Source organism: Erpetoichthys calabaricus, chromosome 14 (genome assembly GCF_900747795.2).
Source record: "Erpetoichthys calabaricus chromosome 14, fErpCal1.3, whole genome shotgun sequence".
Classification (NCBI taxonomy): domain Eukaryota; kingdom Metazoa; phylum Chordata; class Cladistia; order Polypteriformes; family Polypteridae; genus Erpetoichthys; species Erpetoichthys calabaricus.
This window is the reverse complement of record NC_041407.2, coordinates 44,830,866-44,854,855: the sequence shown is the minus strand read 5'-3', so window position 1 is coordinate 44,854,855 and position 23,990 is coordinate 44,830,866. Positions and strand designations below refer to the sequence as shown.

At 36.7% G+C, this 23,990-nt stretch overlaps 1 protein-coding gene across 1 annotated transcript in view; it reads left to right on the top strand.

Annotated features, from left to right (window-relative positions):
* The window catches only part of LOC114664961 (cytosolic 5'-nucleotidase 1A-like), a 64,949-nt gene that overhangs the window by 29,274 nt on the left and 11,685 nt on the right, over positions 1 to 23,990 (top strand). The window contains exons 3-5 of the mRNA XM_028819296.2: positions 5,806 to 5,935; positions 6,654 to 6,776; positions 12,801 to 12,985. Of these exons, the coding sequence (XP_028675129.2) occupies positions 5,806 to 5,935; positions 6,654 to 6,776; positions 12,801 to 12,985 (438 nt within the window). The remainder of the gene's footprint in view (positions 1 to 5,805; positions 5,936 to 6,653; positions 6,777 to 12,800; positions 12,986 to 23,990) is intronic.

Below are 23,990 nucleotides of genomic sequence, written 5' to 3'. Positions count from 1 at the left end.
CAAATAAAGATAATGTTGCAGGTTGAAGATGACATTTTTTTTCTATGAATTTCATACTAAATGACACATTTTAAATATGTGTTTAATTCTGAAGAACCTTTAGACCTAAATCTAATTTCCTGAAAAAAAAGTCTAACAAACAGATAACTTATTTTGTAAGTACGTACTGATTATAATTATTCTACTTCTACTTTCACTTTAGAAATCAATTTTAGCATTTCATTGTCTGCTATAATACATTTACTAAAGCAGAATGAGTGGCCAAAGTTGTGAAGCAATGCAACTAGTTTAATATATCTACTATTTTAGTATTTCATATTAAAGAATATCTAACTTCAAGTCGAGTAGTTCCTAAGGTCAGTCACAGGTGCACCTATGGCTGTAGGGTTTTTATTCCAACTATTTTCCCAGATATCTTTTTTATTTTCTTGTTTCAAGAGTTCTGAAATATTTGTAAATTTTATAAAACTTTAAATGCTAACAAGTCTTTAGCCATTTTCTTTTTATTTCACTCTTGTGTATAGAGTTTGCTTTCTTAATTATATGTAAATGCTAACAGCACCAAATGCCTAAGGACTACAATTAGTTCAGTGCCATTTTCACTTGCATCTACATTTAAGAAAGTTTTAATAACTGGATAAGTGAAAAGGCAGTGAGTATAATTGTTATGTAATAATATATTATAATTATTATAGTATAATAATTCAATTATTATAATTATAATAATAATTATTATAATTATAATAATAATTATGCCTTAGCATAAAACGTTCCTGGCCCATGCATATGCACTGCTCATTGGTATTTATTGGCATTTTGGTATAATTAAGAAAGCAAAGTGCACAGTAAAGGGTACATTAAAGAGAAATCAGCAAAAGAAACATAAGCATTTAAATCATTTGCAAAAAATAAACATATTTGTGAATTTCTTAGCATTATTTGTAGACCAAATAACTGAACAATAAACCCAATTAAAAGAAAAAAAAGATACACCGATTGTGAAGTTGCTTTGAATAAGCACCTGCAGACATGATGATCCCCAAGACTAAACTTGAAAACCATTGCTCTAGTATATTACAAAGAGAAAGTCATAAATGTGCCTACTAATATTAAATGGAGTTTTGAGAGACACTTCAGATTTCTATTTTGACACGTTAGCTAATGTTCTGAGAAAAATGTGCAATTTATATTTCCATCTATAAGTTTGTACTAATAACTGGCGCTTCCCAAGTGTAAACCTTCTGTTATTTTATGCTCTACCACATCCCAATCACTGACTTCCAACTTGTGCATGTTCTTATTTTCAACGTTCTAATTAAAGAGAGGCTGTTGTAAGGAGTGGTCTGTAGGTCTGTCCCTTAGTCCATCATTGCACATGGTTGTTATCTCAGACCACTTCAGCTTGAATCTGTTGCATGGAAATATTTTCTATGCAGCAGTCATATGATGGAGACACTGGGAATATTAAAAACGGGGAGTTTACAATAATGACTTTCCTTGAGCATTTGCAGTTTTGACCTTGAGATGGCCACTTCTTAGATTTCCCCTTTCTCTGAATTTTAGCTTTGGTTTTCTGTATTTTGAGTTTTGATATGCAATTGATTTTGGCTGTGATCCTTATTCTCTAGCCTGTCTTTGTCATTAGATAACTGCTTTTGCATTTGCCCTTGTCTGTTTTGATCTCCATTTCAATGTATTACTCAGAATGATCAGCATTATTTTATGGGCATACATAGTCAGCAATGTTTCATAGAGCGGTGTTCAGTACTTTGTCCCACTGGCTTGTTCTTGCCTGTGGAGGAGACACTTTTATGAGCATGCTGACCACCTACGCATGAAGAGGATGGAACCTGTTTAAATTTACTTTAAGTTGTTTTGACAAAAATTCCTTTTTCTAACAGGTCTGTCACTGTCTAGTTGTAGGTATTTGTAAGATGGTATGTGTTAGCATTACAGTCATTCCTTAGATATGAGATCAAAATATAAGCAAAATCTTGAACTATTGCTCTTATTTAAGTATTTATCGACAAGGGCAAGACCAGTAAAATAAATAACAATCTAAAATGCTTTACTAATAAAATAAACTGTTACATTTTGAATATCAGTATCATGAGTCATTATTGGAGCTAATGCATAACTCATGATGCACATGTATATACAGTATGCATTTTGTATATCTGGTTCTATGATTATGGTTGCATGATATGCTGCTAAAAAGGAATATGTCTCTTCATGACTCTAAGACTGGCATCAAGTGTATTTTAGAAGGTGAAGTACAGTTGGATCTATAATAGATTATCTTAAGGTGAATAATTTTGTTTTGCTACAGTTTTAGTCTTCCTTCCCAGACCTCTTCTTGCATCTAGTCTTCATCCATCCATCCATCCTCTTCCGCGTATCCGAGGTCGGGTCGCGGGGGCAGCAGCTTGAGCAGAGATGCCCAGACTGCCCTCTCCCCGGCCACTTCTTCTAGCTCTTCCGGGGGAATCCCAAGGCGTTCCCAGGCCAGCCGGGAGACATAGTCCCTCCAACGTGTCCTGGGTCTTCCACGGGGCCTCCTCCCGGTTGGACGTGCCCGGAACACCTCACCAGGGAGGCGTCCAGGAGGCATCCTGATCAGATGCCCGAGCCACCTTATCTGACTCCTCTCGATGCGGAGGAGCAGCGGCTCTACTCTGAGCCCCTCCCGGATGACTGAGCTTCTCACCCTATCTTTAAGGGAGAGCCCAGACACCCTGCGGAGAAAACTCATTTCAGCCGCTTGTATTCGCGATCTCGTTTTTTTCGGTCACTACCCATAGCTCATGACCATAGGTGAGGGTAGGAACATACATCGACTGGTAAATTGAGAGCTTTGCCTTATGGCTCAGCTCCTTTTTCACCACGACAGACCGATGCAGAGGCCGCATCACTGCGGACGCCGCACCGATCTGCCTGTCGATCTCACGCTCCATTCTTCCCTCACTCGTGAACAAGACCCCGAGATACTTGAACTCCTCCACTTGGGGCAGGATCTCGCTCCCAACCCTGAGAGGGCACTCCACCCTTTTCCAGCTGAGGACCATGGTCTTGGATTTGGAGGTGCTGATTCCCATCCTAGCCGCTTCAGACTCAGCTGCGAACCGATCCAGAGAGAGCTGAAGATCACGGCCTGATGAAGCAAACAGGACAACATTATTCTGCAAAAAGCAGTGACCCAATCCTGAGTCCACCAAACCGGACCCCCTCAACACCCTGGCTGTGCCTAGAAATTCTGTCCATAAAAGTTATGAACAGAATCGTTGACAAAGGGCAGTCCTGGCGGAGTCCAACTCTCACTGGAAACGGGTTCGACTTACTGCCAGCAATGCGGACCAAGCTCTGACACCGATCGTACAGGGACCGAACAGCTCTTATCAGGGGGTCCGGTACCCCATACTCTCGGAGCAACCCCCACAGGATTCCCCGAGGGACACGGTCGAACGCCTTTTCCAAGTCCACAAAACACATGTAGACTGCATCTAGTCTTATTGCATATCCTTAATAATCAGTCTATGTCCAACTCCTCAGCCCCTAATGCACGATTTTTAGAGCCAGGCAAAACATCAGGAGAGGCCTCAGCTGAAAGAATGGTATCTGTATGTTTCATTAAAGAAACAGAAATAAGACTTTATCCTCCTCAAAATAATGTTACTAACTTTAACCTGTTTATATCCTAACAAATTGTTTAACATTAAAACAAGCTGTTGTGGAGGATCCAATTTGTTTATGAAGTTTCAACATCACATTTTTAACAGTCAGTCCTTACTGGAATCAATTTGATTTTGGCCAATAGTCTCTATATATTAGGTACACTTTTAATTCATAACTGATTTTTACTCTGTAGCTAAAAATAATTTTTGACATGTCTTTAATATTCTGTTTTGCAGATCATGGTTTGTGTGTGGTGTAAATCTAGAGATGCATAGGATACATAATCAACATTTTTTAGACTCTGTTCTGTAAAGTACTGTGTGTGCTGCATGTCTTTATTAGCCAGATTATTGTTCCACATCATAAAAGCTGCCAGACACGGTGGTGTACTAAAAGTGTAAAGGCCAAAATAGGAAATCTGGTCTAGTAGAGGTAATGTCATTTTCTAACCCACTTAATCCAGGTCAAGGTCGCAGGGGGAGGGAATTATGGAGCCTATCACAGCTAGCATAGGCCGCAAGGCAGAAACAAACCCAGGGTGCCAGTCCATCAGTTGGTGAACACAAACTTTTCAAATTGTGTGAACCAATTTAGAGTTGACAATTTACATAAACCTCATGTCTTTGAACATTGAGAGGAAACCAGAGAACACTGAGGAAACTCCTGCAGGCATGGGGAGAACATGCACATTCCACACAGGGAGGACATGGGACACAAACACCGGTCTCCATATTGCGAGACAGCAGTGCTACGCCTGCGCCACCATGCCACCTTGATACAGTTTATCCAGCAGAGAGCACTAGCTCCCTGGGAATTAGTTCTTTTGTGATTGCGGCATGTTACATGTTACATAACCCAAATCTATATAGATATAATATAAAAAGGCGATACCCTTCCCTTAGTAATACAGCGGTAAGAAATCACATAGGAGAAATAACTTAGCTTTGTTTAATGACGGCTTGCGCTGCATAACAGATGAAGGAAGCCAATGGCAAGAACCCAGTTCAGGAGTGGGGGCCAGATGTGTACAGTTTGCCATTTTTGCCATTGCAGTGGAAGGATTTTCAGGATCGGATGACGTTATCTCTCTTGTCCGTTGGCTTCAAAAATGTGCCTGGCAATGTTCCAAGGCTTTATACTCTTTCTTCACGTGCAGGCCCCCACTTAGGTGAATCATGCAATTCCAAACAAGGCAAAAGAGGATACAGTTTCATGCTGACTTTGCCAGAGAAAAATAGTATACAACAGCCCTCAGTCTGACCGCCCATTTCCAAGTTGCTTCTATCTGTCTCGTCTTATAAAGCTGGTCTAGCTCAGCTCTACATGGTGAATCCCTGTGCTAAATCTGGCTCTGTGTCAACTGTGCATGTGAGTAGAAAAAGGCAGATTTATAAGATATATTTGCACAGAGTACAGTGACATATTAAACTTATGCTTATTACATATAGTAAATGTATTTTTAAATTAAAAAGCATTAAACAATTTTGATATCAACTGGTGATATTAATAAGTCTCTTTGAATGGAATGTAAGTAAAACCAAACATATAAGGATTCAAGGAAATACAGAAACTACTTACAGGCTGTGACAAGTAATTCTATGTAAGGATTTACTACATGAAAAATGACACTGAAGAGCTGTAAACCAGGGTTTATTTTGTGGCCATTCATTTATCGCAAACTGACTTAAAATAATTAAAGTAAAAAATCCTGGAATGTGCAAAAATGGTATGAAAGCATTTAAAGTTAAGCAAATAATAAGGCAAAATAAACAATGATTTTGAGGAATATCACAACAATGAAGGAATGATTTATCAGTTTTTTTAATTGAGTACAAAAAATTCTTATTTCGAAATTGAATTTTGATGCTCAAGAATACACATGTACTGTGCTGTTATTGTTATTTTTCTTAACCGATTACACAGTATATTTAGAGAAACATGTATCTATTTACTCAACTATTTTCCAGCTTAATTTCATTTCAGTTCAGCTCTGCATATGCTTTAAAGCAGAAATGAGAGGGTACACCTTGTCTGATGTATGCTTGTCATCTCTGAAGTTTTATGCCTGTTTCTTTAGGTAAATGTTATATTGTTATAAAGAATTTGGCTTACATATCCATTATGTACACACAGGCACTTGAGGCAGTGAACAGTCGACTGAGAGAACTTTACCCTGACAGTGAGGAGCTATTTGACATTGTTCTTATGACCAATAACCATGCACAAGTTGGAGTTCGCCTCATCAACAATATCAACCATTACAGTAAGTCTGTCCACTGACTTCCCTCACAAGAAACCAATGCCTGTAAACAAATGTGCTTTCACTCTGATTACGCACTCTGATGTGGCTGTGTTATGAAACGTAGGATGAATGGAAAACTTGGCAGCAAAGGCTGAGACAAAATGATGATATATTGCATAGAAAGAGTGCAAAAATGATATATGTAAATAGATCAAAAAGTTATAAGTCATGGAGGTAAATGTACAGCTAAAGGAAGCACACACAGCAATTATATTCAACCATCTGCTACATACTGATAAGAAAAAGGATAGCTTCTAGAATGGAAAAAAAATCAGCTCAAGAAATTAATAGAGAAGAAAATGAAGTGTGTTAGGCTTATTCCAATTACTGAAACCGAAGCAAAAAAGCAACATTTTTCAGATGAAGAATCAGATGGTGTAGAGGCTTTATGGAACTCTACTGGAACATTTGAGCACTGCCAGTTCTCATTCTCATTTCTAGAACGGTAAGGTAAATTGTTAGCTACAGCAGGATATTTTCAGCATCTTAAATTAATTCAATTTTCAAAGACCTTGGTCATGTTCTATATTGCCTAAATTAATTTACTTAATATAAATAATCCCCTAAATTGTAAAATATTATTTTGTATTCTCTCTGGGAATAGTGTCAGCATTGACCTAAACTGAAATATTTGTTGTTAAGGTCAACCATACATTTCTGTTCTTCTCTTAATTCACAGATTTATTCATTGAGAGGTTCTGTATGACAGGTGGAAAGAGCCCCATTGGTTATCTCAAGGCCTATCATACCAACCTGTACCTCTCAGCTGATGCAGAGAAGGTGCGAGAAGCTTTGGAAGAGGGTGAGTAAAGATTTGGGTGCCAAAATAGAAATACAACAAATATACAATGGCTCTTATATTATGTTGAAGCATTTATTCATTGATTTTTTTACCTGATTTTTGTACCAGAAGGTTACTGAGAAAAAGATCCAATCTCAACACATACTTATTCATGCCAGGATGATTTAAACATTTTTTTTCTAATTCCATTCTGTTTTTTATATTATAAAATGTATATTTACATGGTAATATAAGTGAAAGCCAATCAGTCCATGGGATTTGCTTAAAAAAAAGCAAAGCAAACAGGAAAAAGATAACAAGAGACCATGGGAAATAACTGCCACCTTTGCACTGGAGAAAAATTATAATAGCATTCATTGCTTAGAAAGAACAAACACATCTACTCCCATTTAGTGTGTCAACAGCAAATTTCACAAATTTAAAACCTTTGTATTATATTCTTATTCATTTGTACTTGATTATTGCTTAAATTCAAAGTTATTTTAACTACAATTTCTAGTTTGCAGTTGTCAAATGTTAACACTTAATTGTATGACTATCCATTAAAAATGCACACACTCATGCCCCATCCTTTTTTAGCCTATATAGGTCAATTTTATGCTGGCTTTCCTTGCAGTCAAGCTTCTTTATTCCCATGACTGGCTATCTTACTTTTTATTGAACCCTTTCAAGGGCAGTACATTACAGTAGACAGTAAACGTATATGTGTTGCCCAGATTCGCTTACAATACTCTGATATGTTCCAATGTGCTGTAAACCTTCACTATTACTGTACCTTTTCAGAAAGATTTTTACGGTGGGTTAATTGGTGATTTTAAAATGTCCTGGTATGACAGTAAGTCTTGATGTGTGCATTTGTGTACCATGTAATTAATAAACTGGCAACCTGTAAAGACTTGGTTTCCACCTTCTCTCAATGCTCCTGGGATGGGCACTGGTTCCGCATGACATTCACTTTGATGAGTGGATTAAAAAAATGGATGGATTGAAGGGTGTTCTACAAATAAAATCAAGCATTCTGTTAGGCTCACTGCCCTACACATTGATGGGGACTGGTCCAGTACTTATCCCAAGGTTGTTCCTGTAAAAGCTTCAGACTGTATGTGAAAAATGTAAACTACTACATCCAGTACTACCTTACCTAACTAATATTAAGCATCATCTTCATATTTGTGTTTATTCATCCTACAGCTTGATCTTTCTGGGTAGCAGCTACTTGGGTATACATTAAATGCTTATGCCATGAGCATTTTTCTGGTGTTCACATTTAAAAAAAAAAATAAGACACAATACAGGTTTACATTGTGGGCCCTGTGAAATGGCACTGTAGACTTTCCTAGGAGGAAGTATACCACCTTGGAACAGTGCCTGACAGTTAATTTAAATAATCAAGTCTGTCTCATCAAATACTGTTGTCAATGTCAAAACTGCACTGCTGTCTGACAGCACAGCACAGGCACTGTAACATTTCTTGCATTGCAGGGTACTAGAATGTTATTGACAGCCTAGGTTAAGTTTTTTTCTGAACTGTGTCTTGAATGCATTAGTTTTTAATTTGGGGCATTTTTGTTTTCATTCTGATATGTTATTAATATATATTTCTTGTTGTTTTGATTTTGTTCTCCCTGTAGCATCATTGTGCTGCCACTTTGTGTCCATGTTTTTGTATACAGTCGGTGCTGGTATTTTCCAATGGTAAAATCATGGATATCACCGATTTATGGCTGTGAGTGCAGCATCAGCAACTTATTATGTCAGTACAACTGTTCAATATAGGGGACTTTGCTGTATACAAATTAATACATTCAGGCTTTGAGTTGATCTGCCACAGGAAGAAAATTGGCAGGCACCAGGGAAACTGAGAAAAACCAGCAGATGGAAGTACAAAGCAAAACACAACCTGGGTTTTGTAACCATAAAGACAGAATGATCTTGTGTCAAAACCCAGTATGTAAACTGAAAATCAACATCTCAAGAAACTAGCATGAAGACTGAAAAAATAATATGTCAAGAATCACTCACTAAAGTCTTTGTAAAGTATATCCACAAACTGGGACAATGGCCTACTTACACTGGCACTTTAAATACTATCACAACAATGATATCACTAAGCATGTTGGAACCCTCTAAAAAATAAAATGATGTCTCAGTAAATTCAAAACATAACAATAAAACAATAAGTCCCAAACAAAACGTAAGAAAAAATGAAAGTAAAACTAAGTTTATTATACAGTGGAACCTCTAGATACGAGTTTAATTCGTTCCAGAACTGAGCTTGTATAGCGAATTTCTCGTATCTAGAACAAACTTCCCCATTGAAAATAATGGAAATCCAGTTAATCCGTTCTGCACCCCAAATATATTAACATAAAAATCAATTTTCCTAACAAATAACACTGATAAATTATATATACTGTAGTCTACCTTTAATAAATAACACTGGTAAATAATATAACTGATTATTAAAAGAATCAAAACAGGTGTCCAAAGTGCAGTAGAGCATTCAATAAATCTTTAAATAAATAATCCTTAAAACAGTTGTGAAGTGGAGGTTTAAAATACACAAGAATAACAATCCTTTAACACGAGGTTAAAACGTCAACAAGAAGCAGTCTTTAAAAACAGATGACAATCCCCGGTGCTTCTTCTCTGTTAGCGTCTCACCTGCTTCTCCCATGCGGGCTCTGCAACAGGCGAGACACTCTTAATGCAGCTGACCTTCTCTACACCGTCCTGCTTCAGCTGTTTGGCTCGCCTGTTCAGCTACACGCGAGCCTGCGCGAGCCTGCACTTGCCTGCACTTGCCTGCCTGCCTGCCTGCCTGCCTGCCTTCTCTCTCTCTCTCTCTCTCTCTCTCTCTCTCTCTTTTACTTTTTCTCCCCCTTAACCGGCTCGCGCTTCTCTATATATGCGGGGAGGACATGGCAGCTGCAGCCCATCAGCCACAGGAACAATCATGGATGTGGGCAGTTTCCCACCTGTGCACTTAAGTGAGAAACGCAGACACCGCAGATCGCGGCTCGCAACTGCTACCACGCCCCCTTGCTAAGCCGCGAGCTATACCCACAGCCTGGCTCGTGGCTCGTTACGCGAACCAATGCTCGTATTTAGAGCTGAATTTTTCGCTCATACTTCCCTCGTATTTTGAATTTCTCGTATACAGAGGTGCTCGTATCTCGAGGTTCCACTGTAGTTCAAAATCCAAATTTAAAAATAAAATGTCAAAAAGAAAAACATATACTGTAAACTCAAGAATAATCAGCAAATTTACTAACATACATGACATTACCAAAGAAAAGGAAGAATGTAGTGGGAGACTAGTGCTTGAAAAAAATAGGAAAATAACTACTACTTTTGTATGTTAATGTTTTGTTTTATTTAGTTTTCCTCAAGCAACGTGTTGACAGATTATTGACAATTTCTGTGTTTTACCTCTACTAATCAACCCTGACTTACATGTATTCTCCTACTGTTTGCTAAAAGAAAGACCTTTGAAATCTCTGTTACTTGCTAGAACACTTGTTCCTTTTGACCTCCTATTCATTCTATTGGGCATGTTATGGCCAGTGTAAAATTTATAGTTAAGGCTTTTCTATTTTAAAAATGTTCCCCATAACTCAGGTTGAATTTCATTTAATGCTTCACTGTGATCATTGTTCTACTTAACTGGCTCTCCAGTTACTCCGAGAGAAATTTTATAATTTATGTAATTCTTAAACTGAGAACGCCAACAAGCCAAGGTAATGGGCAATACAAGACAAATAATTCCAGTGCTAACTGTAGGGTTTATGAGCATGATTAAAGTGGATATTTGGAAAGCTAAAATGCAGTTTGGTAGAAATATTATGGAAAAAGTGAAAGATGAGTCACTTTTTAAAGTAATAAAAATAAAAACAAAAAAACAAAAAGTGAAGAAGGTAATGGAGTGCATTAGAAATTATAAGAGTGATGTAAAGTGTACAGACATTGAAGTAGTGAATGCAATTGCACATTGCGGAAATTCCGATGGACTGGAGGTTACAGAATATTATCCCATTATATAAAAAGTTTGATCAGGTTGATTCAAGTAACTAGGCAAGTAAGCTTAGTATGCATTGTTGAGTAAAGTAATAGAAGCAACTATTAAGAAAATTAGTGAGAATCACATGGCAAGAATAGGTGTATTAGCAAAGAGTCAAAATTGGGTTAAACAGGGGATGATTGTGTTTCACTAATTTACTAGAATTCTGTGATGAAGCAACAAAAACATACAATCAGTTAGGTGCAAATGATATTATCATCTTGATTTCCTAACAAGCTTTTGATATAGTCCCACATGAGAGACTACTTATCAAACTAAAAGTGGGAATTCAGGGTATAGTATGTAGTTGGGCACAAAACCGTCTTGAACACTGGGAACAAAAGGGTATGGTGAAAGGAATTTTTTCTAAATTAGGTGATGTGAAATGTGGTGTTTCTCAGGAATCAGTACTGGGCCCACTAATCCTTTTAATATAAAAATGATCTGGATAAGAAAATAAATAATAAGCTGGTTATGCTTGCAGATGATACCAAACTACAGTAGGTGAAATGGGGGATAATGCAGAGTCACACTTATTACAGAGGGACAAAATACAGGACTGGGCAGATTTGTGGAAGCTGAAATTTAATGTAAATAAATGTAAGATATTACTTCTAAAAAGTAGAAATGTAAGATTTGAATACACAGCTGGAGGTTTCTAGGAAACTAGAAAATACACCTTAAAGAAGGACCTTGATATCATAGTGAACTTGACACTTTTAAAATGTTGCAGGTACATGTGGATGTCATAGTGTATTTGCCAAATCGTACATATTTTCATGAGTTTAGAGAGTAGTGTAACAGAAATTAGTGATGTGGTTAATTTTTCCATGAAATAATAAGTGAAGAAATCTCTTTACAATTTAAGAGAAACAAGTATTAGAAATTAGTAATTTCCAATGGATCTCTTTCTCTGAGTAAGTGCCCTAGCTCTGAACATAATAATTATAATACATTCCACAATGTATATTTCGCATAAAAAATAAATAAGTGATAAAAATGATATATGTACATTAATTAATAAAACATGCTATTCAGCAGTATTTCAGCAAGGACTTTGACCGTAAGACAAGATGCAGGACCTGGGCTCAGCCTCTTATGTGACAGCTCAGTTATTAGAACTTATCTAACCAGGCATCTTCAAAACAGCCAGCCATCTTGTCAGTTAATGTCATCATGAGGATATGGGAGAAATTATGCACCCAACTGTCAAACTGGCTGAAATTAAGCCAGCTGCCAAACATATGTGACCGGAAGGGCAATGAGGGCAGTCAGCACTCAACATAATCTGCAGCTGGGGTGATTCACAGGAAACCCAGTCTACATTCAAAGTTATTTTAGGATATAGAGTAAGTCATCTTACAAATGTATTAACAACAGACAATGATAACAATTGAGCATTCGGATGGAAGTTTGTCTGGTTTTATTATTGAGTGAAAACCCAAAGGATCACATGTCTTTACCTTTCTCAAATCATGGTCCTTCTATATCTCTCGATGTCCACAACAAGCCCTTTATTTGATTATATTCAAGGCCAGGATGGGTAAGGGGTAGAAGACTTCCAGCTGGATCAAAGCAACATTAAAGCTTGGTCTCTCATTAAAACTTAAGTAAGGCAAGGCTAAGTGATCACAGTCATGGTCTCAGAAATTGCTCAGAAGCCCATACATTTTGTTTGCTAAAAATGAGATCTAAACACACAAAACAAAAATGAGCAAAACTGAGGGTACAAGAATTGCCATCTTAGGCTTTGTGATTTTGATTGTATCATATTTAAGATTTCTCGAAAGAAAAAGTCTACCCCATCTTTCTTGAAATGTTTGTCTTCACTCTTGTGGTATCCTCTCACCTTCAATGCTACTTTATCATTTTTACTTTGTTTTCTGTTCTAGTTATTTACTTGACTAACTAATGATTTAGTTAAGACTGTGTTATTAATATAAATTATTTCTTCTTCTTGATAGGAATAGCAGCAGCAACTATCTACAGCCCAGACAAGGTAGTGGAAGTGTCAGACACCCAGCTTCGTGTAGCTTTTGATGGCGATGCTGTACTCTTTTCTGATGAATCAGAGCAGATTGTAAAAGCACACGGGCTTGACAAGTTCTTTGAGCATGAGAAGGCATACGAGAACCACCCACTTGCACATGTAAGTGATACACCTCTTTACACAATATAGAAACTCACTGTCTCAAATGATACTACCTCCAAAAAAATTAAGATGTCATTCACTGAGGATTTAAACTTAATGGTGAAGTAGGAAGTCTATCATGTAGGAGATTAGAATATTTTAAAATTATGAAACATGTTGATATGCAGTAACAAACTTTCTGAAACAACAGGAAAGATGGTATGGCAATTAAGGTGTACTGCTAGTGCACACATTAGGGCAAAAAGATACAGGAGAATATGCAAACATAAAGAAATCAGCTTAGGAAAATACAGAAGAAAAGATAACCTTCCATTTTTCACATTAAAAAAAACAACTTATTTCTGTCTTTTCTCTGCTATAACCATTCCCAACCTGCAGTTGGAAATCACTCTAGATATTGCCAGACTTATTAAGAATGAGGTGTGGTGTTTTCTAACAGCTACAAAGTCTTATATAATCGAGAGTTACAAGATAACTATAAAAGTTCTAGTCCACTGTTAAAAAGCCAGACTGAAGTAAAAGACATTGCATTTATGGAGTGCTTTGCAAGACACTTGACGTGCTTTACATTGAGAGGGGGGAACCATTTCAACCACCACCAATGTGCAGCATCTACCTAAGTAAATAAGTAAGTAATGTATTAACAATTACTTGCCTTACTGGTAGTAGTATCAAGAATAAAATAAATGAATTGGATTTATGTGAAGCTGCACATTACTATAATATAACAGGAATAACAGATACTGTACCTGGCTAAATAAACAGAGATGGGGATGAGAATAATATAGATGTTTGTATCATTTAGAAATGAGAGAAAGAACTAAAAAGGTGGGGGAGCATTATTATTATTGCTGTGAAATAAGGTCTGAATGCAAATCTGAGAATGTTAGGATTCGACTAGAAAACATTACAGATTCAGACCTTATATTATGAGCGTGGTACAGAACTCGTAATACAGACATTAGTTTCAATTTCTACCTTTAGAATATTATAAAAATGGCAACTTCAGAGGGGTATGTTTTAGTCATGGACTTTAATTACCCCAATATTATCTTCGCTAGCCTTACAAATAGCAGAGCACAAGAAGAGAAGATTTGGGAGGTAGTCAGTGACAGTTTTAACACAACATGTTAACACACCAACAAGGGGAGAAGCCTGTCTAGATTTGGTATTTTGAAATAACAAAATATGATTCAGGGGATATGTATAACTAAATTACTAAGGATCTGATGACCATAATATTATATAGTGTTTTCAGTGTTTTGGCAGAGTTCATTTATAAAAACTAGAACATTTGAGTTTAATTTTATTTGAGCAAAGTTTGAGCAGATGTAACAAAGCCTAAATAGCATAATTAGAATATGCTGTTAAAGCAATACTTATGTTTTTATATGTAATTTGTAGTAAAGGCTGAGAAAAAATTTTAATCTCATGTTTTCATGCAAATGGAAAAAAGTTTATGATATGATACATGGTAATGGCGACCAATACTGTACAATGACAATCTGTAAAACATCTTTTTTTTTTTTTTTTTTGTTCTTTATTTCGCCTTATACAATTTCTTGTATTAGGAATTTGTTAGTTTTCGCATACCCCTTGGGGTCAGAGCGCAGGGTCAGCCATTGTACAGCGCCCCCGGAGCAATTACAGGTTAAGGGTCTTGCTCAAGGGCCCAGCAGAGTAGGATTTCTTTTGGCAGTGACGGGGATTCGAACCGGCAACCTTCGGGATACCAGCGCAGATCCTTAGCCTCAGAGCCACCACTCTGCATCTATGCAAAAAGTAAAAAACAAAACCTCATGTTAATGATGTCACTAATCTACCTGTCAGTTACCCAGTCCTATGCTCAAAACGAGGTAAATTCACAATTTTTATTTTCTTTTGCTAAAATAATTTTAAATAAATCTGGAAAATTTAGCACAAATCATAAACAGGAAACATAAGTCCACATAGGATAGCCATTTTGAACTCTTGACCAATGAATGAGTAACACATAAAGAAAATATGATGTTTATGTGGAGTATTCCTTTAAGTATGGGATAGTAGAGGAGGTGTGTTTTATGTAAAGTTTAGAAGCAGTAAGGAGTTAAAGAGAACTATGTGATGGATAAATAATGAGATGAAATAGAAATTATGAAAGAAAAACAGCTGTATAAGGCACATAAGACTACTATCTGCAGTGTTAACCATTACGGCATATGTGAGTTTGAGAGCAATGGTGAAAAATAATTTTAGGAAGGCTAAAAGGCAGCTTGAGAGAAATACTACTACAGAAACAGTGAAAGGTAACCTAATGAGATTTTTTTCAATATTTTAGTAGACATAGAAAGGTGAAGGAGGAGAGTGGTGCTAACATTAATGGAGAGAAAAATACACAGAAAGTGAAATGGCAAGTGCTTTGAATTTGCATTTTTCTAAAGTTTACATGTGGAAATATGTCAATAACCTTAAAAATGTAACCAGGGTTATTAAAGAGGTACTTAGTGATTTGGAAATTATAGAGGGATTGGTGGTGCTCAGTTTAAATAGACTGAAAGTGAATTTCCCCTTGGGATTAATAAAGTATCTATCTATCTATCTATCTATCTATCTATCTATCTATCTATCTATCTATCTATCTATCTATCTATCTATCTATCTATCTATCTATCTATCTATCTATCTATCTATCTATCTATCTATCTATCTATCTATCTATCTATCTATCTATCTATCTATCTATCTATCTATCTATCTATCTATCTATCTATCTATCTAACAGATTACTAGGACCACATAAAATGTATACTTGAATGGTTAAGGAGGCTAGTAAGCTTAAATATGAACCCTTGACCAATTCCTAAAGATTGAAACTAGCAAACATTATCCCTTTTGTATAAAAAGATGGTTGGACTGATCCTAGTGCATATAAGACGCTAACCTAAACAAGCATCACAACTAAATAAATGGAAGCAACAAAGAATAAGAATATAAACAAGTCGTTTAAGTTTGAAGATGACATCAGTCTAGAAGGAACAGCAGATAATTTAGAATCAACTTGATTCTACATTACTGGACAGCATGCCAGCTTGATCATATTTGAGGCAGATGAAATTTAAGATAAGCAGATGTAAGGTATTACAGTAGGAAGTAAAAATGTTAGATTTCAATACACATTGAGGGGTTTAAAACTTGAAAGTACTGCTTATAAGAATCTAAGAGTCATAGTGGACTGATCACTTTCTACATCAAGATAGCATACAGAAGTTATCAACAAAGCAAACAGTACGTTAGATTATACAGTATATCATGATGTGTGGATCAAAAGTCATGGGAGGATATGTTTAAGTTATATAGCGCATTAATGGGTCCTTATTCAGAATACTGCATACAGTGTTGGTCTCCATATTACAAAAAAGACATATAAGTACTACAAAAAGTCCTGAGGGAAGAAACTAGATGGATTCTGGGACTGTGAAGTATAAGCTGCAAGGAAAGGCTGAAGAAGCTGGACCTTTTTAGTTTAAGCAAACAGATGAAGAGGAGACTTGATTGAAGTGTTTAAAATTATGAAGTTGATCATCAGTTGATCCCAGCTGGTACTTTAAAATAAACTCTTCAACAAGAACATGGGGACATGGTTGGATATTTGTTAAGGATATATTTAATACAAAGGTTAAAAAGTTTTTCTTCACACAAAGAACTATAGACATATGGAATAAACTACCAAGTAGTTTGGTGGAAATTAAAACATTAGAGATCTTCAACTCTCAACTTGATGTTATTGGGGGACCTTAGTGAATGGGATCGACAAGCTTGTTGGGCTCAATGGCCTGTTTTCATTACAATGTTTTCATTGTTTTAATGTTCTAATCAAAGACAAGGGTTACCTTACTGGATCAGCGTATGATACTGCCTTATAGTATCTCCAGTCAGAATAGTCAGGAGTTGCACATACTGCCTTTATATAAAAAAGTTTTGAAGATTACACATTTTTCTGCTGCAGTCATAACACCAGCTTGTGCAGTTTGTTTTCCTAAAAAGATCACTTCCAACATTCCTTACTCTCACTGAAAGAAAAAGGACCGACTATATGCTTCGCTGTCATTCAACAGTGGTCACAAGTTATCCCACCCAAGACACAAAGAATCTGTGATGGCTCTCTCATGGTTGTATTGTTTGGAGGCTATTTCCAACTCCTTCCATACCTGGCAAATAGTTTTCTTATCATGGTGACCAAAGACAGGCACAAAGGGCAAATATGTTACACTCAAATGTGTTAAACATTACAGCGTAAAATAAAACAGAATAAAACTTCAAATAATAGTATGACTCATTAATTCATACATTCATTCATTTTCATTATAATTTTTTCCGCTTGTCTAGATGTCACTCATGGTCACAACAAACTAAGCTGAGCTGACCACTCCACCCTATTCAGCAAATTCTTTTAACTCCTCCTGTGAGCTTTCCACATCAGTCAAGGCGTATAAACTCTTCAGTCTAAAAGGACCTCAGTTGTACTGTATAGTGAGGAAATAAGTACTGTACCAACAAAGCACATGCATGCAAAAAAGTAAACAAGAAAATCATTTCAAAATTGGCAACATACCTATGATGAAGAAATTAAGAAAAAATTATTTTTGTGCGTGAGCATATGCATGTATATGCTGCAGAGTATAATTACCCAATTAATTGTTCGGTTTTGCCTCACACCTGATGCTTACTAGATATCTTCCAGCTTCAAAAGACCCTGCAATAATATACTGTATTCTGTATAAGACTTCAAAAAATAGGAGGAAAAAGAATAGAAAAAAACAATTCACAAATAATGTAATAATGGCAGTGTTAGAAGAAATAGTGACCTAATGCTGCATTTGTCATTCTACCTAGTATGCTTCATGCCATATTAGATGAAATTTAAATGAGAGGACAGTGTATCCATTTAATTAAAAATTCTCATTTTTTATTCATGTGCTGATGCCAAATGATTTGCTTACCAACTATGCAACAAAGGAGCCTGTGCTTCTGTAGGCAGTGATGATAACTCTATGTGACATTTGTCTGAGTTAGCCACGCAGTTACATATTGCCAATAGTTTGTTTTTATTTAACAATAACCTATACAGTAGCACACAGTTCAGTCAAAGATAAACTTATGTAAGCAGTACAATCACTGTGTTCAAAAAATAAAATAAAGAGACTCAACAAATATCAACCAAATCAAAAATAAAACACATACATTTCCTTCCTCTACTTGAATCAATGTGCTTTCTCACATTACAACAACAGCAAAAGTCAAACCGAGACCCAGCAAGCTATTTTATGATAACATAACTGAATTACTGACATGTTCTGAACAATTATTGTATCATCTCTCAGAGAGAAAGTTATTTTTTTTCCAATTTAAGATAATATAATACTTTGTCACAAGTTATGACTACTAGTCACGAAAATAGTGAAAAGGCGTTAGGGCCTCCTAAATAAGCCACAAAAGCAGGCCAGGAACATTACATTGATAACACCTTCACGCCTGTTTAAAACTCCTGAATGGCACCCATAAAAAAGGGGTCAAATTTATAAAACTTACGTATGCACAAAAATAGGCTCAAAGTGTGTGCATGCAACTTTCCATGCAAATGTTGGGATTTATACAAGAAAATTTGAACGTACATAGATTTTTGACAACTCTGACCCTTAATCAAGTAGGGAAATGCAGCCAAACCTGCTAAATGTACACTCACATACATAATATTTATATCACCGACTCGTTATTAGAATGCGCATTGTTTTTGACTAACATAGTAAACCTCAGAAGTAATTAATGAAGCACAAACTGTATTTTATTAATGTTTAAAGTGGGCCAATTTTATTTGTTTACTGAAGCACTTTCTTCATCAGTTTATATCAGCTATCTGTTGTTACTTCTCAGGAAACTGGCTGACAGGTCAAGAATATCTCAGCCAAGGTTCACTTCAACATGCCTGCTGTGCTGGAAGCAATTAAGTGACCAGTGAAGCACTACTTCCAGTTTTCATGTGGTGTAACTCCAAGCATTTTAATGTATTTGAATCAGAACTATAAGCAATTAGCTCATAATCAACATTGGATTTGATCAAATATTTAATAAAGATAATTGTAGATCCCCATTCATATCCACACAAACATTTGCCCATAGTTCTATTCCATTAATTGCTTGTTGAATGTTATTAACTGCATATTGGATTTTTTTCCCTACCATAAAGCTTTATCATTTGAATTACATGATTTGCCAATCTGATAAAAAATATCCTGTATCATCATATTAAAAAATAACTGACTACATTATCACTGTTTCTATTTGTTGGAATATTCTACCCCAACTCTTTGGCGAATTGTTCTACCAGACCAAAGTCTTAATCTTCCATTTTGGCAGTCAGTCGGAATAAAAAATAAAAATAAACAGACCGCTGTAGTGCACTTGACTTTCTGATATCGCTAATTTATTGGCACGACTGTCTGCCTCACCTTGTGCCTTTTCACTGAGATTTTATGACCAATCAAGCAAGGCTAGATATGTCACACACATTCATTAAAGATATTAGCCAGACTGTGGAAAGTCAGGGTGTATAATAAACGTGTCTGCAAACATTATATTGGCGACATACAGAGATACAGCAACAGGCACGTGCCAATTGCGTGCATCAACCCAGTGCGTGAGAGAGAGCGCAGTCCGAGTTGAGGTGAGGCTCGAAGGTTCTCCCCTGTATTTGAACAGGAAATGCGCCAATTCAGCAATTTTGACTATAAAAATTATCAAAGTTATTGGAATCAGACAGAAAACAAATGTATAGCACAGACCAGTGGGCACATTTACTTTATGTTATCACTAGGGGGCTCCGCCCCCTGCTCACTTCGCTCGCCAACCCCTGGTGTTGGGAAATTACAAAGAGCGTGATGTATGAATGAGATATAGCATAGTGTGAAGGTGTAGATGACGCATATAGGAAGCAAACAATTCAGTGTTTGGTACAGTGTAAAGGTTTATTGGAAAATTTCTTTGTACACAACATTAGTAGAAAAGATGGTGTCTTGTCCTTGAATGAGTATTCCTTGGCATGGAGCATTTATGACCTTAACTTTAACGTCAGATGAACGTCGAACTCGTGAGAAGGCCACATAAAGTTGCCCATGTCCAAAAACGGGTTCAGAGAGGTAGATGCCAACCTTGTCCATGGTTTGTCCTTGTGATTTGTTGATGGTCATGGCAAAGGCAGGTGTAATGGGGAACTATCGCCGTTTAAGTGTAAAAGGTAATTCCAGGTTAGAACTTGTAAGGTCAATTCTAGGAATTCGAACAGTATTGTTAGCATGTGATCCTGTAAGAACTGTTGCTTGAATAACATTGTGTGTCATAGTGTTGACGACTAAACGTGTACCATTGCATAAACCCTGTGTAGTGTTAAGGTTTCCTAATAGCATGATTATTGTTCCGTTTTTAAGGCTAAGATTGTGTTGTGGAAATCCGGCTGGGTTAATAGTGTTCAAATATTCTAAGGGGAAATTAAGATGGTCATTGTCGTCATCAGAGTCAAGTTTGTCAGAGCTTAGAAAGAGTCGTGCCTCTCCAGGAAGTAATGAAATGACCTGGTTATTAATGTGATGAACATTAATATTTTTTGGACAGAATATAGTCCGTTGTGTTAAAAGGGGTATTTGGTCTAATGAGATTGCTGTTCCAAAAATCTCCGTAAGTAAGTCGTCGCAGATAAAGGGTTGAGGAATTGTAATAATATCTGGGTGAAGTACATCTGTACTGGTGAGTGTACCATCTCTCAGTTGTAATAAGCAATTGTTATATTCGGGATCTGGACATCGCATGTTTTGTACTAAGTGTATCTTTTGAAAGCAATGCCAATTGTTCGCGTAACATTTTTTTGAAGCGCGTTGTAGGTGACGTGAATTTTTTTTTTTTTTTGATGCGGGTACGTGTTTGTGGTCCCGTTACTCGAGCCATCTAGTTTTGTACCCGTGATCGTGAATTGATGACTTGTTTGATCTTTATCATTAGGAATATGGATAAGTAATAAGGAGGATCGCACTCACTGTTAATATGCGGACTGTTCGTTTCTTCGTATTATCACCAATCAGGTCTCGCGCCTGTATATGCATTGTAGTTCGCTCTCTTGTTGTTTATGTATGACGTTGTCGCGTATTTTAAGGTGGACTGAATAATAGCTGAGCGCATGGCATGTGGAGCAATAGTTAAGCACTGTCTAAAATCTCCTCCTAATAACAGTACCTTTCCTCCAAAGGGAATAGTGTATTATTATTTATCAACGTTTGTAGAAGTTTATCAATGGTGTTGAGTAAGTGACTGGATGCCATTGTAAATTCATCTATAATTAATAGTGTGGCAAGACGGATGTCACGTGCATTGTTACTGTTCATTTTCATAGTGGATACCGATGTTTCTGTGATTGGGACCGGTATTTTGAATAATGAGTGACATGTGTTTTTGGAGCCGAGACATTTTTTCTTCCGCGGTTTCAGAAGCTTGTTGTAGGTGCCGACGTGATTTGTGCATATTTGCGTTCTTGATTTGTTTCAGGGTGCACTGTTCCAATGCGATGTAATATTTGTCCACATACGCGAAAGCAGTATGGGCCATTGCCTTCTGGTGGCCTGATATTTACTCCGGTATATGCAAAAGCAAATGAACTATTGTAGGATCTAATGCAGTTCGTAAAGTTTTTAGTTTCAGGTACTTCGTTAGTTAGAAGCTTCTGTAGATATGCAGGATATGAATGTAAAGGAGGCAGTCTAATTTGGCCCTTTTGACAACAACGTGTAAATTCATTACTTGTATTGCCAGTTGTTTCTTCAGGGAAGTTAAGTGAATGACAATGATTGCAAATGACATTCATTAATCCCAATGAATTTTCATGAATAGTGGACTTATTATTGAACGCGTTGTCAGCTAACTGGCGCAATCATTTAGCAGGTGTCTGTCGTTGATGTCCTTGACGTGTATGTTGTGCTTGTGCCGTTTGAGAGGCGCGTCGTTGTATGTGCAGGATTTGGGACGTGCTATTCTGGAGCTGTAATGGATTTGCCTGTGCTGTGTGAGAAGCCCGTTGCAGTTTACACCGTTCATTGTTTGTATTGAGCCTTGCCCGTTTTTGTATGTCGGTTAATCTGTGAGACTCGAGGTGTTTCGTTTTGAACCCTTGCTTATTTGAGCTTTGCGTTTTTGGATCCGAGACATTTTTTCTTGGCGCGTAGCCTCACTTTTTTTTATCTCTGTTAGTGGAGGGGGTGTTTGTGTGTGGTGGGTCTGAATCCTCTTTTTTGTGTGCGTACCGTTTCGTGTGCTATGTGGCGCTTGCGTCTGACTCCTTTCTTTTTGGTTTTCTAGGGGCGCGTCGCCTCATTTCTTATTTCAGTTACTGGAGGGGGGCTTTGTGTGTCGTGGGTCTCAATCCTCTTCTTTGTGTGTGTTCCGTTCGGCGCCTCATGTCTTATTTTACGTTGGTTTTCATCTGGTTTCCGTTGCTTGGGGGGGGGGGGGGGGGTTGTGGGGGCGCCTGCGCAGTCTTTTGCGTCCACGGCCCATGGCCGGATGTCCCTGCGTCCATCTGGTTTACCATTCTCGTTTAGTAATATGGATTATTAGTTTTTTTTTTTTGATGTCAGAGGTATTGCGGTCTGTAGCTTCACTCTGTTGCCCTGATGTGCAGTCATGTACTGATCCAGGTGGTCCTGCACTGAAACTCCGAGACTCTTTTCTTCTTCTTGCACGCTATAGTTGCTTTTATTATCCTCTGCACTGTAATTAAAGTATTTTCACACATTACTTCATAGATTTCTACCCGCAAATATATGTGCAAAACTCGCCATCGTCAACCACATGTGCTTACTGCTTCAACTCTACGAGCTCAACAAACAAACAACCGTCTTTTTTATGGAAGTTGCACCACGTGACTATAGAAAGCCCAAGTTACAAGATCACCGTATAGTGAACAGCGCAACGTAACTGAAGACTCAGGGTGACATACAAACAACCCCTCTGCACGACTGAAACTGAACAAAAATGCTATTGCTTTTTTTTTCATATTTACTCAGTTTTCGTTCTCATTTTAGTTCGTTCACATATCACTAATTTTTTTTTTATTAAGTTTTAGTTTCTCTGCCTTAATTTCAGTTCTCGTTCTTGTAAAACGAAAAACAATATTTTTAGTTCTAGTTCTCGTTTTCATTATGAAAATATCACTGCCTTCTTCAACATCGTATCATAATTATTTTCAATATCAAATATTAATACAATGACAGCTTCCTAATCCACTTGAGCCTTCATCATCTTCTAAACGTCAAACAGAATTCATTGTCATTCTTCATTTATGGAGACCACTTTGATAATTTGATAACCTACACCTTTTCTTGGAGAAATACATTACGTGTTCAGTTACCAGAAGTTCCATTATTTTACATGAGATGTCAATGAAATTGGTCTGTAATTTCTTACCTCTGTTTGATCTTTTCCCAATTTCAATATTCCAATTACCACCACAGATTTCCTTGCTGAAGGAATACAACCTACCCTTCAAATTTCATTATAAAATATTAATATACAGTATAATATATAAGCTCTAGATAACTTTCTATCAAATGTTCCAATATACAACTAGAAATATGTCATCCCTTATTGGTGAGAACTGATGTGAAATTTTGAATGATTTTATGAATTCAGGTATTGTAAAGTCCACATCCATTATATTGTCAAACTTATTCCTTACTTCCAATGCCCTTGGTATTCACTTAAAACTTCATTCCTACTCTTTTTAGCTTCAGAACATACATTTTCTATATGATGAATTTTAGTAAATTTTCTGGCTAATACTATGGATTTCTCTTTGTTGTAATTGCCATTCTAACTTTTTTTTTTATCAATGATGGTATTGTGATATTTTTACTAAATTCCCCCGTTTTCTTTCCCCACACTTCCCTAATCTTTGTATCTCTACCAATTGTATTACAGTATGACG